The 17,461-nt window shown below is 43.7% G+C and overlaps 1 protein-coding gene across 1 annotated transcript in view; it reads left to right on the top strand.

Annotated features, from left to right (window-relative positions):
- Positions 1-5,501: 5,501 nt before the first annotated feature.
- Positions 5,502-17,461, top strand: part of ITGB5 (integrin subunit beta 5) — a 115,476-nt gene continuing 103,516 nt past the window's right edge. Inside the window, exons 1-2 of the mRNA XM_074967176.1 lie at positions 5,502-5,895; positions 11,883-11,968. Of these exons, the coding sequence (XP_074823277.1) occupies positions 5,817-5,895; positions 11,883-11,968 (165 nt within the window). The 5' untranslated portion in view covers positions 5,502-5,816. The remainder of the gene's footprint in view (positions 5,896-11,882; positions 11,969-17,461) is intronic.

Here is a 17,461-nt window from a genome sequence, read left to right as displayed (position 1 = left end):
CAAGGATCCCAGTGCACTTTGCTACCATTAATCAACTGGGCCTCAGAATAGTCCTATGAGAGGTGGTGGTATCCTTATTTTATAGATAAGGAACTGGAGGCTTAGAGAGGTTAAGGGCCTGATCCTGCACCATTGAAGTTAATGGCAAAACTTTCCTTGACTTCAATAGAGCAGGATTGGCCCTTATGCAACTTGTCCATCCATGATCCCAGCTCTGACACATTCACTTTGTGAATGTTGCGCTCTAATCCCAGCACCACACTGCTTCCCGAGATGCCATTTCCTCATCAATTTGCATTGCACCTTATATTGACTAATTCTGTTTCCACAGATTACACTTGCATCTTTCTGGTCTTGGTCCCTTCTTTTGTATAAGGGAATTCTAGGGAAAAGGTGTGTGGCTCATTAAATGCTGTCACACAGAGGAATGCAGGAGGTAATCTTCATTCTCTGACTTTGCTCTATGCTGGTAGCTGCTCTCAGCTTGTCCCCGAATCCTCCAGAGTGTCAGCAATAGGCATGTAGTTCAGAGCCCACCATAGCAGGCAATTAGAAAGGATTAGATAAAGACTAGTCTAGGAGCTTCAATTCAGGCCGCACATAACCTCATTTAATGGGTTATTTCCTGGCTGTGTAGCCAACCTTACAGACACAGTGGCTGTCCTCGCTCTTGTGGGGTGGATTCCTCACATTTAATGGAAAACTATGAAAAAGTCCTTCTCTTAACTTTACTGTTGCTCTATAAATATCTAGGGCAATATCCTTCCTGCTGCTTCTGCATGTGACCAAATGGGAGACAACTGCCTTTGCACCATGCTCTCCCCCAGGGACCCAGAGAACTTCCTCCACTAAAGCTCTACAGGGTTATTCCTCTACAGGAACTGGAGAGCAGGGCAGGAGCCATGGAATCAAGGAGCAATCACACTCCATACCATGTTCTTCTCAAGACCCCATAGATTTCCCATTGGAAATGTGACCCTGTGTTAATGCTGCTTTAATCAGCATTAATACCCTGCTGATTCCCCTCCATGGCTAAGTGGAACTCTCAAAGCTAAGTCTGTAAAGTGAACCACACACAGGGGCTCCTGGACTAGCTGTCTCCCTCTGTCAAGATTCACTGTGGGAGGGAAAGATGGAACTGAAACCCTTGGGCCAATCCTTCTCCCACTGAAGTCGATGGCAAAACTCCCACTGAGCAGGACCTGGCCCCCAGTGCCATTTGGTATCCACAACACACACACACACACAAAATCCACCATCCCAGTGGAACTGCAATGACACCAACTAGTCACTAGTTTCACACGGGCCACCAAATAGTCAGTATATGAACTTTGGATGCTACCTAGCTGGGCTAAATACAATCAGTGATGTAGTGGTGAAAGGCTGTGTCTCCTGGAACCAAGCTCCTGAGGCAACTTCTCTTCAAAAATATACCCTGTATGTTTTCCATCTCTTTCAGTGGTGGGGTTTTTTTTGCCTGACTTTTCCACTGTTGTAGATTTCTCCTCTTACCTCTTGGGTTTCCTTTCTCTGTGTTACTTATTTACCATTCTTCAGCTCTCCCTTGTACATCTGTGGGTTTTTTTTTATCCCCATTGTTTTCCTGTGTAGCAAGAGGAGGGATTATGGGTGAGCTGGGCCAGCACAGGGAGCTCCTGGTAGTTTCTTTTCTTGACAAGCAGGGTGTTTTAAAGCACTCAAGTACTGCAGTCTGCTTATAGGATATAGTCAATATCATTCTTTATTCAGAACACTGGATTACCTAGAGCATGATGATGTCTCAGGACACCAGGTTCCCAGAGCCTGGGCTTCACCACGTCTGCAATTTTATAGCCCTGCAAGCCTGAGTCCCACAAGCTAGGCCAGCTGTGGGTGTCTTATTGCAGTGTAGATATACCCTTACTGTCCACTCTAGGCTGGCATATTCAGAGTTTGGACAGAACTGACTACCATGGTGGGCAAAGGGTAGAGAACCCCCTGCACTGCTGCTTTACCTATCTCATTACACCTTCACAGGGGTTCTGTGGCACAGAGATCCTTTATCCAGGTTCCCCACAAAGGAATGCCTTTTATTCTAGAGGCATGTCAGCAACAGAGTGCACTGTGGGCCAGGTGGATCTGCACTGTAAATCCAGGGCTGAATTTGGCTCAGTTTGTTGAACGGACAGATATACACACATAACAGGCTACATTCTCCTCTCTGTTATCAAACCTTTGGGACATATTCCTCCCTGGTGCAACTTGACATGGCTGAAATTACAGCAGGGGTCAATTTGTTTCAGGCACGCTTTGCACACTGCACTTTGAATGAACACTACACACACATTCCTCCTTCAGATCTCTCCTCAAGACCCCACTTTGGCTGTGATACCTGCAACAAAATGGCCAGCTAATGCTGGCTCTTTTCTTTTCAATACGGCAGTTAAGCTTGGGCTATGCACAGGTTTGTTTCAGAATAACGACGTCAGTTTGGAGTGTGACTTTTTTTTTCCTTTTGGGGTTTACCGAAATAGCAGTACAACTCTGTCCTAGTATGGACGCGATTGCACTGGGATAAAGGCAGTGCTTAATTTGTAAGGAAAGAGGTGCCTGGGCTTGAGCAACTTCTTTACTTTCACAACTGACGCGGCAAGCCCAGCGGTGCTGGGGCTCAGCCCTGGCAAGCCTCAGCACAAATTCAGCACCTTTTATCTGCCCTTCTACTGGCATTGCTGATCCAGTGTTGCCAACTCTCCCAGTTACCTCACGCATCACCCCACTTTGGCGGAGCAGAACTAGTCTGGCAACAAAATGACTCAGAAACCAGTCACTCCAGAATTTCAGCTGGGGGAGTGGGAGAGTGGCCCCTCCTCTGATTAGCTGCTTTTCCAGTTCTGCCTCCTGGGGGAAAGCAGCCAATCAGAGCTGCTGCAGGAAGTGGACGCAGCTCTCTCCCCCTCCTCTCAGGAGCAGACCCCTTTCTCACAGAAAGGGAGAGGGGAGCAGGGACTAGGAGCAGAAAGTGCCCAGCAGCTCAGGGCAGCTGTATAATACCAGGTCTAGGAAGGGGCAGAGAGGGGGGTGAAGAACCCCTGGAGTTGCCCGTCTCCCCTGCCTGGAATGGGGAGAAAAGAACCCTGTTGCATCCCCACACAACTCTGGCCTGGGACAAGGGGTGAAGACCCAGGAGCTGCAGGAGAAGGGGGCGGGAAGGGGTGGGGGGTAGAACTGATTGCTTGGCAGGGGGTTGGGCAGATGTGGGGGTAAAAGCTCCTGCAGTGGGGGCCACAATCACCTCAAATTTGGGAGTGTTGGCAATCTAATTGTGTCTCTCTCACACACACAGATTGGGGGCTGGCGGGGGGAGTATAGAAATCAAAAGACAGGCCAAAAATATAATATAATCTTAAAAAAACAAAACCCAAATCACCATGATTTTGGGCCAATCCCATGATTGTTGGGGGTCTGATTGATGGTTTTTTAACCTTCGGGGCTGGTAATACTGTTTATTCCCCTTTCTACATGAGAAGGAGCTATACATGTGTACTGATATAACTGTGCCCACCCTAAGGGGATTGTACTGCTTTAAAGATATTGGTACAGTGAAAGTGGCACAACTTTTGTGTGTGGACAATTCCTAACAGTGGCCTTGAAGACAGATTACAAATAATTAGTTAAATTAAACCCAGTTCCATGACCTTTCACAGTTACGGCAATACTGAAACAATTGGCCATATTTGTAAAAAATAACTATGAAAGTTAATGGGAATAGAGCAAATATTATAGTTAATATGATTTACATACACAAAATAATGTAAATATTAGATTAGGAATAGAGATGTGTGTGTTCAGTATCTCTTAGGCTCAAACTCTAATGCTCCGCTCCAGCAAACATGTAGCACCATGAATGGTAAAGCTTTTCAGGATCCAAGCCTAAACTAGTATAACTAATTACTGGAATTTTCCTTTAATGTTGCATAACTGAGTTATAATCCATGAAAACAGAAGAAACTAGTAAATCCAAACAGCAACTGAAACGCCCTCATAAATCCACAATCATCCTCTAGATCTGAAATGTTTGTTCTCTCCACTCTGTTACAAATGGACAGAAAATATGTTTTTGGAACCTGCTTCTGAAACTGTAGAAGGCAGGGAGGGAATTAAGGGAATTATCAGTGATATTTAAATAATTCTTCCATTTGGAGTTAACAGAGGACAGGCAATTCAGTTGATTTGGATTGTTCTTTAATGTTTTGTAATGCAGATATACTTAATGCATTTCTGGAAAAGAAAAGTAATGAAAGCAAATGGATGGGCAGGCTTTAAAAAACTAGATTTTTATTAGTAAATGTTGAAAAATGTTGATTTCACAGTGCATACACAACTGATGAAAAACTATTTCTATTGATGACACACATTTACAGATAGCCAAAGTAAGAAAAATGTGGTTTGAAAATTTACTAGTTTGTTTAAAGGATATTGTATATTTGTATTGTAACTTTGTATATTTTTACATTTGATGTTGACAATTTGTGTTTAAATGGTTATAAAACTTTAACTTTTTGAATCTCGGCATACACTGTCATTAAATGGTGCTTGTCTGTCGTCCTTCTTGGCTGAGCCCTCCTCCCCCAATTTCTCACAACTCTGACAATGTAAATGGATAAAAACAGAAAATACTTAAGAATAAACAGTGATATTAGCCATTGAAATGACAAAAAAATAAAAAGTGAATTCTTCTAAGCCTATGAACAGGTTACAAAACTATACCCACGGGGGGGGGGGGGAGAGAGAGAGAGTGTGTGTGTGTGTGTGAGTGTGTGTGTACTAGTTTAGTTCGAAGGCTTGTGCTTGCAGTGTATCGGGAGGAGTATGGGACTTGTGTACCAGTGTGTGTGCAGAGTATGAGTGTGTGCATGTCTGCTGTTTGTGTGTCTGGGTGGAATCTTTGTGTGTGTGTGTGTGTGTGTGTGTGTGTGTGTTGGGGGGAGTATGGGACTTGTGTGCCAGTGTGGGTGAAGAGTATGAGTGGATGCATGTCCGCTGTTTGTGTGTCTGGGTGGCGTCTAGGAGCGGGTGTGTGTGTGTGTGTGTGTGTGTTTGGGGGGGAGTACGTGTGTCAATTGGCGCGACGGCTGGGGCATGTGTGTGTTTGACTTGAGAGAGGCATCCCCAGCGGGCAGTTAAGTGTTAAGGATCCCGGCGTGCTCACTGGACAGGCTGGGCGGAGGTTTCATATTCGCACCCTCCTGCAGGAAGAAAGTTGCTCAGCCTCGGAGCACGGGGGACGGACCTAGGGAGGGAGGGGACCGACAGAGGGCGCGGGGCAGACCCGGGAGGGAGGGGGCAGCGGGAGCCAGGCCCAGGGAGGGAGGGGACAGCGGGCGCGGGGCAGACCCGGGAGGGAGGGGACAGCGGGAGCCAGGCCCAGGGAGGGAGGGGACAGCGGGCGCGGGGCAGACCCGGGGAGGGAGAAATGAAGGGATTAATCCAAGGCTTGGGAAACTTGGCTGCAAACCGGGAGGTCCCGCCACGCAATTCCTGAGCCGGTGGCGCTGCGCTCCAGGCCGTTGCCCGCTGCTGATGGCCGGGGAGGGGACCCCCTGAGGCGCCGCAGGGCTCGCTGCATGGTCCCGCGGGGACCGGGGCATGCTCTGCGCCCAGCCCGCCTCCGTGACCTGTTCGCCGGGACAGTAATGCGCACCCGGCAGCCCGCGATCGCTCCTGCTGCAGCGGCCGAGCGCCTCGCTGCCTCCCGCCGGCCCGGCGGCTGTGGGCGCTGCTAGCTCGGCGGGCTCCTCCGCGGCAGCGCAACCCCACCTCCAGCTGCAGGCACTATGCCCCGGGGACGGGGGCTCTCCTCCCCCAGCGCCGCCCGCCTCTTCGTCCTCTCCGCCCTGCTCCACCACCTGAGGGGTAAGCTGGCTGTTCAGGTCTCACCCGACCGGGAAGCTGGGGGGCTGTTCTGAGTGGAAATTGCGAAGATTGCGCTGCAGGGGTAATAGTACTAACCATCAGCTCTGTGGTGGCTTCCTGGGGCTGCACAGGGGCTTGTGACAAGAGAGAGGGGGGTGGGGAAAGTGACTAGCTGGGGGGGGGGGGTTGTTTCTTCCTGGCAAGGCATCCCTTTGCCAAGTGCTCAGGGAGGGCGGCCTTCCCCTGAAACAGCTAAAGACAGATGAAGTGCCCCATTGATGTTCCAGATTCTGGGGGCTGGGTTCTGGATTCCTCCCCCCCCCCCCTTAGAGGGGCAGGTGATCTCCCCCCATCCCCCAGCACAAAAGACTCCTTGAAACACTTTCTGGATCGAAGGTTATCAATAATCTGTTTCAGAGGGGTAGCCCTGTTAGTCTGTATCAGCAAAAACAAGAGGAGTCCTTGTGGCACCTTAGAGATGAACACATTTATTTGGGCATAAGCTTTCGTGGGCTAGAACCCACTTCATCAGATGCATGGAGTGGAAAATACAGGAGCAGGTATAAATACATGAAAAGATGGAAATTGCCTTGCCAAGTGTGAGGTCAGGTTTTTAAATAATCTGTTTTTTTAAAATTCCATAACCTTGTTACTGTACGTTGTCTACAGGGCCTTTGGACTCAAAGCTCTGTACAGGCACTATATATATCACAGAGCTCATTTCATCCACCACCGAGGCGCAGCCACCAATGATTGGGGTTGTTTATCCGGAAGCACGAAAGAGGTCTCCGTGGTAGGGTTCCCCCATCTGAACCAAGGGAAAATGTGCACGTTGTGAGGAGGTGTTTTTAATGCTGGGTTTGGCCATGTTATAAGGGGCTCTTTATAAAGGAGCTGAATTGGTTTCAAGGCAGAATGTAGTGCAGTAGCTGGTATATGGTTAATGATACTGCCCGACATGACTCTGACACACCTACCGAAATGAGATAACCGTATCAGGAAAGGAGTAGACCTCACAAAGTCCACGCACATGCATCATGTTACAGTCCTTGGTTCTCCTCATTTTAGGCCAAACAATGAAAGCGCTAGTTCATTCTACATGTGGTTCTGAAAACAACAAACTCCCATCAAATTTGGGGACAGGCTGTTAAATTTTTTTTTTGCAAGTGGTGTCAGGATGCTCAAGAGTTTTTGGACTGGTATCCCTTTTTACTAGCAATCCCAATAAAAAAAAAATTTCCCCCAGAGACTATATATAATTATTATAACTGAAAATAAAAATACAGAGCATGAAAATCAACAGTCCCAATAAAATAGGCAGTTCACCAGCTCAAAGGTTCTCTTGATTTTTTCCTCCTGTGTTTTGATTGTGTTTTATATTCCAAAATGTTTACCAAATTGCCAAATATCACAGTGGTAAATAATAACCACATGTGCCTTGCTCTTAAAAATACAGATGTTTTGAGTAAGTCACACTTGAGGTGTGTTGTCTTCAGCTAAGCCTGGAATTGCATGTGCCCAGGTTTCCATATATACTATTGCTTTTTGCTGTTTCTCAAAAGTACCAGATCTCTGTGTCCATTCGGAGCAAATATTGTAATGATAGTACAAGAAGCAGTTGTTATCTGAACAGACCTGATTATCTTTCTCTAAGTGTCCTGAGAGGCTAGTGGAGAGCTAGCCAGCAGTCATATTGACTTGAACCATTTGAACGAAGGGCTCAGCTTTGATTTCCAATGGTTTCTGAACAATTTTGCATTTCACTCCTAAGTACAAAGAACAGGCAAGTTCTTGCTCATAGATATTCTCCAAGGTCCCCACTTCAAGGTTTTTCTTTTTAATGTGATGCTTTATTTTCAGAGTTGGTAGAGACTTGCTATTGAATGTGGCCTAGAAGACCACATGTCCGGATGTGAACTGCCTTAAACTTTGTGGGTCTGGATTTTACAACTCAAGCCATTCTCTACTTGGCATGAAAAGGAATAAAGTTTGATTATAATCAACTTCAACAGAAGAAAGATTCCTCCCTAGAATATTGATTAGGCTCCCCTGAGTGTTTGGGTTACAGGTCTTCAGTGATCTAGATGGCGAGTGGCAGCATTAATAATCATAAAATCTAAAACATTCATTTTATTATCTGTTAATATCTAGGCCTCCTTTCCTTATATTGCTCCTGGCACAGGTTCAGCCCTAATGTGAAAGATGTACTTCATCCAGAGAGCTGTCATTGTTCTCCTCAGCAGGGATGCTTTTATGGCTCCCGGACACCTATTAAAACAGCAGCAATTTGTGATTGTGCTCTGATAATACTGGAAATGGCCACTCTCTTTATTAGTGTAGTGCTGGTCTCTTATAAGGTAAACCCAATAAACTGCTTTGAGTCCACTATTCATTTATTTACCCCTTGTGTTTACATTATTAACTAGCTACATTTACAAGCTCTTCATCCTGTGGAGAGTGCTATGGCATGGGGCAGTAAAACTCAACAGATTTTGACCATAGATTTTCTTCCATCCTAAGAGATGCTGAGTACTCATAACTCCTACTGACTTCAGCCCCTACATAGCTAAGGTGGATGAAATCTCGCACCTAACTACATGGATACAGAGCTATCTCTGTATCTCTGTTTTAGGCAAGCTGGTACATTAAAATGTGTTATGTACTATGGAGTTGGCTATATTGGGCTTTATGGCAGAACTGGTTTAAAAAAAGGTCACAGCAATTTGCATGGAGCATCTGTTTGGTGGCCTCCCTGGGCGCCTCTCACAAAGTTGCTGTTTGGTGTAGCTCATTCTGCATCATCAGAATTTTGGGATCATAGCTGAGTTATCCTCCTGGGTGCAAATCTTGCCCTTTTCACCCATGGGTGCAGAGGTCCCTCTTGCATTGGAACCAGTGCAGTTCTGCTGTTCCAAGGAAACGGCACGATTTGAGGAAGCCACTCAGAGCCTGCTGGGTGCTTGAGCAGCGTGGAACTAGATACAGGGTAGAGCAATATGGAGAATGGGTGCAGATCCTCCAGCCTCTTGTGGTTGGTGGCATGCAAGCTTGGGTTATGCCAGAGGCTGCTGTACTAGGATGGTATGTTAGCAGCTGTGGAGATCTGTGGCTTCGGAGGGGTGGATTCCTTTCCCAGCTAGAGCTTGTCCAAACATTTTTGTCCAAATATGCTGTTTTGCTGAAGCTGAAATGTGTTACATGGAGGTGTATCTATTTTAATCAAGTTAGAGAGAGCCTAAGTCTCACACTCTAAAGCTTGGTGATCAGGGCACTGGCCTGGGATGTAGGAAATTTAGGTTCGTGTCTCTGCTCCACCTGATTTAGCATAATCTGAGATGAAAAATTCAGCACTGACTTGGGCAGAGCAGGGACTTGAATCTGGGTCTCCCAGGCCAGTGGTGATGCACACCACTCAAATCAAAAAGCTCAGGTTTTGATCCAAAAATGGGCATTGTGACACAATTCCCTTTTTTCCAGCAACGGTTGAAAGATTTAGTTTTATTCCAGTGCATAACAAAAACAAATGTTGAAACTTCAAAAGCTGCCATGTTCCCTGCACCTCGCTGAGTGGCTTGAGTAGGGGGCTGTGGAGGAGGCATTAGCCATGGTACAGAGTGGGAATGGCGCAATGAAGGGAACTCTTGGTTTTCATTTTAATAATAACGTTAAGACTAGATGATCTTGTGGTTGCTTCTGGCCTTAAACTCTATTAATACGTAAATCCTCACAGTCCCACCTATAAGTGAGGATAGCCCATTTACAATATTTTGTAAAGAAGGTAGGTAAACATTAGCCTCATTTTCCAGACAGAAGGTCAAGTGATGTCTAAATGTCAGTGGGAAAGCCAGGATTAGAACTCAGCTGCTGTTGGCTTCTAGAGATGTCCTCTTAACCATACTACTTGGTAAACATCACAAAATATCATTAGTGAGGCACTGACTTTTCAAAACCAGTATCAGAGACCCATCTTGGACATTTAGAGCAGTGGTGCTGGTTGTACCTGCAACAGGAAGGCTGATTTCTACAACAGTTTGTTTTCTCTCCAATTAGTCCCCTCCTTTGCCCCCTGAATTCATTTATAAGGAAAATAAAACACAGCAGTTTTGCTATACTACAAAACCCATTGTTACAAGACTTCTTGTGAGCGGGGAAAGCTTTACCGCTTCTCTGAAAACCACATCTAATTGCATGGTTTGGAAATAGAGTTCAATGTGTTAATTACAGATCTGTGCAGACAGTAGCTCAGTTTTATAATCAATATTTTGTTTCATTTTTTGAATTCTTGAAAAGTCCAGAAATTGGGCTTGGTTTAAGGAGTAAATTGCATGTATATAATAGCAATCAATTAAATAACATTATAATAATTGTTAACTATTGTTAAATGAAAACAAAACCAGACGGTATCCTTCAATGAAAACCATTGAAAAAGTACAAGTCATAGCTCCCTTGATTTAAGGAGAGTGAGTTAAAATGAATCATCCTGTGGGTTATAGATAATTGCCAGTGTGAGACATTGACATAAACAGTCATGGCACAATCGTGACTTAAAAATTGTGATGTGAAAATTACCCTTTACTAGCTTCTAACCTAGAGCATGGCATTCCCTTATACAGCTGTCCAGCTTGATTCACTACTTCCTTCCTCTTCGATACATCCCTCAAACTTGAGTGACTCATACAGCCAAATCCAACATTTAAAATTTTTAAATATAAATGCATTCAAGGAGGGCAGCAGTTGGGACTCAGAAGCCGACATTGCAACAAAAAGTTCCTCCTAAAGAGCAAAACTTTAATCAGCCCATTTCCAGACATCACCAAGTCCGCTCAGCCTTCACTGGCTTTATGCATAGTGCAATAGTGTCTGTGGATATAATTGTCTGCAAATAGATGAGCTGTAGCACGAGGCGTGAAATGCTTTCATTGACATTCAGTGTGGGAAAAATAAGTGGGCTCAGAATTCAAGCCCAAGGCATTTCCTTTTAGACTGTGCAGCATCCACATAGACTCCTCTGTTGGAATTTTGTCTAATTAGTTATCGACAGTTGACGTTAATAGCTGCACACTGGAGCACAGAGACATCAATGGTTATTTTCATCATATCTACAGACACCATTAAACTTACGCTGTTGCATTCAAACCTAATACTTTTGATGTTTAGTACGATTTAACCCTAGTGATGGCAACTCAGCACTAATTTAATGTGCTCAGAACCTCCATACTAGATTCTGGATATAAAATCCTGTTGGTTGTCTTTACTCTGTATGATGCTAATAATTTAAGGGTGCTGATAACATTGCAAGTTGTGTGTGCCGGAGTCAATGTGTGTTTTGCATTAGCAGTCCACGTAAAAAACATACTACCATACAGCGCAGACCAACATGTTCTATTCTAAGATGCATTGGACACGACCCAATGTAAACGAGCTGTCCTGCTTAACCTGGATATCCTATGGAAATGACTCTTAATAAATTAAAGCAATTTTGAGTAAGGAGGTGACTCAATTATGTAAATCACTCGTGTGGGAAGTGGGGATCGGAGATAATTAAAGGTTAATTTAAGATTAAAAAGATGTATTAATATTTTACCCTACTAGTTCATTCAGATGAAAAGGAATAATAATAATAATAATAATCATAAAAAGCCTACTGGGACTTGTTTTGCCAGCTTTTAAAAGTCAATGTTATCTAGGATTTGCAAGGAGCAACATTCATATCAAAGTAATGACGGTTGTGTTCTAGCAGAAGTTTTGGAAATATTTAATTAGATTGATCAATTGACTAACTCTTCCAAAATTAATTGATCTGAGCAGGGAGGAAAGGAAATCACTAGAGTCCTAATTTTTGGTGGTTCAAGCTCCAAAGGCCTGTGAAATGTTTAATCTTACATTAATTGTTACATAAAGTGTATTGCGATGAGCAATAAGCTTCCAATTTCAGGCTATTTCACCTGTAAGATGACCCCATTCTCTGTTGGTTTTTATTGTTGAAGGTCTCAATATTTGCACAAGTGGAAGTGCTACCTCCTGTGAAGAGTGCCTGCTCATTCATCCAAAATGCGCTTGGTGCTCCAAAGAGGTATGTACATGGTCTTGCTTTTCTGTTCCGCTTGTGGGCTTTTAGTTAGTTGTGGGTTAATATAAACTGCTTACTGCAAAACAGAGAGACAGACTTTTCCTTTCCTTTCCCTCTTCCCAGAACCATTCCCCACTGAAAAAGATTGGTAAAGACGAGGGGAGTTCCTCCACACCCCACCTGTTTAGACTGTCTCACACACATAATTTATAAGCTCTTTGACAAACCGAGAAGTGGATCTGCTTTTCCCTTTCTATGCATCCTAAATATACTTGCACTCTAGCATTTGCTCAGTGCAATAACCTCGCTGGGTCAGCATGTTTTGCTGAATTAATCCCATACGTCGTATTTTCAGACCACTGTGTGTTGCTGAATGTTGCACTATGTGAATTCCTTTTCACTGAAGGTTGTACGATGGTCACATCCTCAGTCGGTTTTACTGGAGTTCTAACGACCCTAGTCACTAGCATTTGACTTTATATTTTATAAACTAGCTACTGTTTCTGCAAAGCCCGGAAAGAATCTGATTGTGCGCTTGGCCATACTTTCCATAGTGTTTGCACAATGCCAGGACCTGGTGATCAGATCTGGGAATATTCAGCTTCCAAACTTCCTGTGTGGGCAGAAATGATTGGATCTCTTCCTTAAATAGTATCCAAATGGAGGAGGATTGCAGAGTGCTCAAAGGTCAGGGGCTGGGTTTGGAAATATAGGGCAAGATTGTACCCTCTTACACCCCTGTATAGGCTAAATGCTTGGAAAGGTTACAGACCAGGAAGAAGAGCAGTCTTGACTGGGCTGCTACTCCCCTCTGCCACGCAGGTGGGCAGGCAGGGACTGAGAGAGGGCAGAGCCTTTGATCTACCCTTGCCATGTGCTGTTCTGTATAGCTGAGCCAACACAGAGGAGGAAGCAATCTACATTAAATATAGGCTTGTTTTTCCCCCTGGAGGAAAGGTGGAATCAGGGAGGGAATTGTGGCAATTCCCCCCCGATCTCTTCTGGGGCACTGCAGCTACGTGCTGCCCTTTTCACAGGACAGATTGAAAACTGGTAGTGTAGCCCATAAAAACGTACTGCCACACTATCTTGTGTCCAGATTTACAGTGCGTGTTTATAATATATACACTACCTAATAAAATGATAGCCTTAAATTATTACTTATGTAGTGTCCTAAATTGTGCATAGTGTTTGAGAGAAACAAAAAGCATGATCCCTGCCCTAAAGAGCTCATAATGTATGCACAGAGTGCTCATCTCCTTGGAGGGCTGGGCCCTACGTTAAAATCTACCTGATGAGCTATGATTCCAAACGCTGGACTGGGAGGGGAAGTACAGTGTACTGCAAAGATCTTGTTGTCACTTTGCTTAGAAATGCAGATGTGATGTGGGTTCTGAAGAACTGATGCTGGTTGTCGAGCTCATCATTGCCATGTGCCTAGTGTATTGGGCCCTACGTGAGTTTAATTATCTGGATCCTCAAATGGAGAGGGGGAAAAAGACCAAGAAATTCTGTTCATAATCCCTATAGGAGCTTGCATAAGAAACTGAGCAAAAGTCATTGTATGAAGAACAAAGAGCAATTGTGACTTACTGTAGCTGTTTTATTGCTGGGCCCTAGATCTGTGATTAAGGAGGTTTACTGCTTGTGCGGCCATCAACTGGTTTGGCCAGAGGTAAAATTCTCAAGTTCTTTGCTGCCCATTTCTTCACTGCTACTTTTCTTCTAGTTCAGTTAGGACATTTTATGTCATTTCTTTTTTAAATTTCTTTTGTCATAGTCTTGAGCTGAAAGGCAGAACCACTGTAGTGCTCAGACACTTTGTTAGCTTTCATTTATTCATAGGCACAGCTACGACTGTTAGGGGAAACCTGTTAAGACTGCATTACTGTGTAACCTAAAATCGTAATAGTTTTCATGCCGTTGCAAAAGAGTGCATAGTGTGTACAGGGAGAAGGAATGCAGCAAAAGCCTCTGCTTTTGAGACATCTTGTATACAGCTGCAAAAACTATTTCAGCCAAGTAATCGGTGGTGGTGATTTTAGAATACAGGAATGTTGTCTATTAAGCTGTGGGTATCCAATAGGCTTTTTTTCTTGGCATAGAAAGGCAATTTTTGAACAATTCTGCCAATGCAAATGTTTGTCTGGTAGTTGTGGTGACTGTTAATTGTAGGTCAGTTTTTGGCACTAGTGTTGTGATGTTGCATAGCAAGCCATAGATTTTTTTTTTTTTGGTAATGATTTCTAAATGGAATTTGGGGCAAAAAGGGGAAAAATCTATTTACAAGAGAGAAATACATTCTTAGATCTAGGTTGGGTCAGCTATTTAAATATCCATTTCAAAGCCTTTCTTTGCAAATACCAATCATAATAATGAAATAATAAACTGGCCAGTTAAGAACCATGTATTTCTAAAAGACAGTGTTTTTAACTGTATTATAAATGTCACCTTGGATTATTAATTCTGAAAATCTAAAAACATTCTTGGTTTGCATATCACTTTTGTCTATTTCTCTTAAACTTGAACAATGAAAACACAGTAGTCTAGTCAGTTATATTTTCTGATCGTGGATTTCTAGACCATTTCACTTTCATATTTTCATTAATTAGCATTTATAGCCCAAGCATTGTAGCATTATTCTGCCAGGGAATGCCGGTTTTAAACCAAATATGGCTCCATTGGAACTTAAACTCATGGAGGTATTTCCCATGTCTAAAGTTTTGTAGATGGATGTTTTTACAAAATATAAATAATTCGGGTGTTAAAATGGTATCAGTATAATAGCATGTATTATATGCTCAGTTTGTATTCCCCAAAACAATTTTCTGACCAGTGATCTTTATAGTGTTAGCTCCTAAAATCCATGAAATATTTATGGGTATAGTACTAACTTAATGCACTCCAATACTGAAAAAGAGCCCTCAGAAATGGATAGCTTTTGGTGTTTTAGTTACTCCGTGGTATTGTGTTAGCACAGTCAGAACAGAAATCACTAAGATTGTCAAGGTTCCTTCCCGACTCTGAACTCTAGGGTACAGATGTGGGAACCTGCATGAAAAACCCTTAAGCTTATTTTTACCAGCTTAGGTTAAAACTTCCCCAAGGTACAAACTATTTTACCTTTTGCCCTTGGACTTTATTGCTGCCACCACCAAGCGTCTAACAAATATGTGACAGGGAAAGAGCCCGCTTGGAAACGTCTTACCCCCCCACCCCTGATCCTCCCCAAACCCTACACCCCCTTTCCTGGGGAAGGCTTGATAAAAATCCTCACCAATTTGCATAGGTGAACACGGACCCAAACCCTTGGATCTTAAGAACAATGAAAAATCAATCAGGTTCTTAAAAGAAGAATTTTAATTGAAGAAAAAAAGTAAAAGAATCACCTCTGTAAAATCAGGATGGTAAATACCTTACAGGGTAATCAGATTCCAAACGTAGAGAATCCCTCCAGACAAAACCTTAAGTTACAAGAAGACACACAAACAGGACTATACATTCCACTCAGCACAGCTTATTTTATCAGCCATTTAAACAAAACAGAATCAAACACATATCTAGCTAGATTACTTACTAAGTTCTAAGACACCATTCCTTTTCTGTTCCCGGCAAAAGCATCACACAAACAGAGAGACCCTTTGTTTCTCCTCCCCTCCAGCTTTGAAAGTATCTTGTCTCCTCATTGGTCATTTTGGTCAGGTGCCAGCGAGGTTATCCTAGCTTCTTAACCCTTTACAGGTGAAAGGGTTTTTCCTCTGGCCAGGAGGAATTTTAAAGGTGTTTACCCTTCCCTTTATATTTATGACAAAGACCCAATAAACATGGAAGCCAACGATGCCATTTTGACAGTCACTTTTCAGAGCAGAACTGCATGTTGAGGGTTTGGGCTCTGATGAGAACTATCACACAGCTGGCTCTAGCTGAACTTTCCCTGCATGTAGCTGGTGGCTTGTGGTTAGATAATTGAAAGTGCTGTAATAACCTTTTCCCTCTTCTTATGTGATCAGATGGAACAAGGGACTCTTTAAAATGTGATTAACGGTTTGAATCCTACTTCCTTTCGTTGTGATTGAGGCAAAATGTCTTTAAAGTGCAGTGTGTGTGTTCTGAGGGGCTCCCAGCAAGCAATTCCAGTTCATTGCCCAATGTGAGTTCTGCCTGTCTTAGGCCTCGTCTACACTTAAAATGTAGATCGACATAGCTACATCGCTCAGGGGTGTGAAAAATCTACTGCCCCTATTAGAAACCTGGAAATGAACACAAATTTGGTTGGCTCACGGCAGAGCACCTTGAAAGCTGGGACTGAAATGAGTCAATTTAAATCTCCTACTCTGCACCATGTGACCTTGCGGGGAGGGGAGAACTGTAGAGAAGAACGAGTCAGAGACTGCAGCTGGTAGGAGCAGCTGCAGAAACAGCCGAAGCAGGGGACTTTGGCCATTCAGACAACTTTCTGCAGGTTTGACTGGACTTTTTCTGCCCTGTGCTGATTGGTCATTTGCTCCAATCTCTGTCTCTTCACTTCAGCTTCACTTCACATCTTCCCCTCCTACCCTCTTTTCCACTGCCCTGTCCCCCTCACTCCTGTTCCTTTTAATGCCCCTCTCTCTTCCCTGTTGTTTCCATTCATCTGATCCCCTCCTAACTAACCCCTCTTCCAAATAATGAAACAACCATATTTGCCACCATTACCTTGTTCACTCTGCTTGTGTGTTCTACCCTTTCCCCCTTTCCCGTGTCTCGTAGTCTACTTAAATTTGTGAGCTCTTCTAGGCAAGGGCTGTCTGTTACTCTGTTTGTACAGTGCCTAGCACAAAGGGGCCCCATTCTTGGCTGGTCCTTAGGCACTACCCTGATAAACATGATTAATAATCTCTTAAAGAAGAAACTGCAAGATATGCAGATTTAAGTGGATAGTATTGAAGGCCTCTCCATAGTGTGGTTTTTAAAGATGATGCAATGGCAGGGGTGTATGAGTAAAAATATGTCAGAGAAATAGAATATGGATTTGCAAAGTGATTCAAACAGCTACAGCCCGCCCCTTTCTGCTGGAATCTAGAGGAAAAACCAGAATCGTTTCTTCAGACTGCTAAGGCCTTACATATTCCTTTTAAACTTGTACTAATTTGTACAGTCTTTGGGCTTTTTCATCAGCGTAATGTTTTCTGGGTGGCAGCAGAGGAATCTAGTTGACCTCCCCTTGGAGGCCTGTTTGCCAATATTGCTGGAGCTGCTCAGGTGTGCTGGTGAAAGCAGATGGCTCTGATGGAAGCTCTTCTTTCCTAGTGGGAGCTGCCATTGCACCTTTATTTCCTGCCAAACTTAGCCTCATATGGAACGAGCAAAAGGAGAAAAAAAAAAAAAAAAAAAGCTGGTCTCATCAAAACCACTGGAAAAAATGTCATCTCTGGTATTTATGCTGGGAAGCTGAGGGGGGAACAAGAGATATTATTGAGAAATGAATCAAATGATGAAGCTAAGGAAAGGGAAATT

Source organism: Natator depressus, chromosome 11 (assembly GCF_965152275.1).
Source record: "Natator depressus isolate rNatDep1 chromosome 11, rNatDep2.hap1, whole genome shotgun sequence".
Lineage (NCBI taxonomy): Eukaryota > Metazoa > Chordata > Testudines > Cheloniidae > Natator > Natator depressus.
This window is presented reverse-complemented; position numbering and strand designations above follow the sequence as displayed.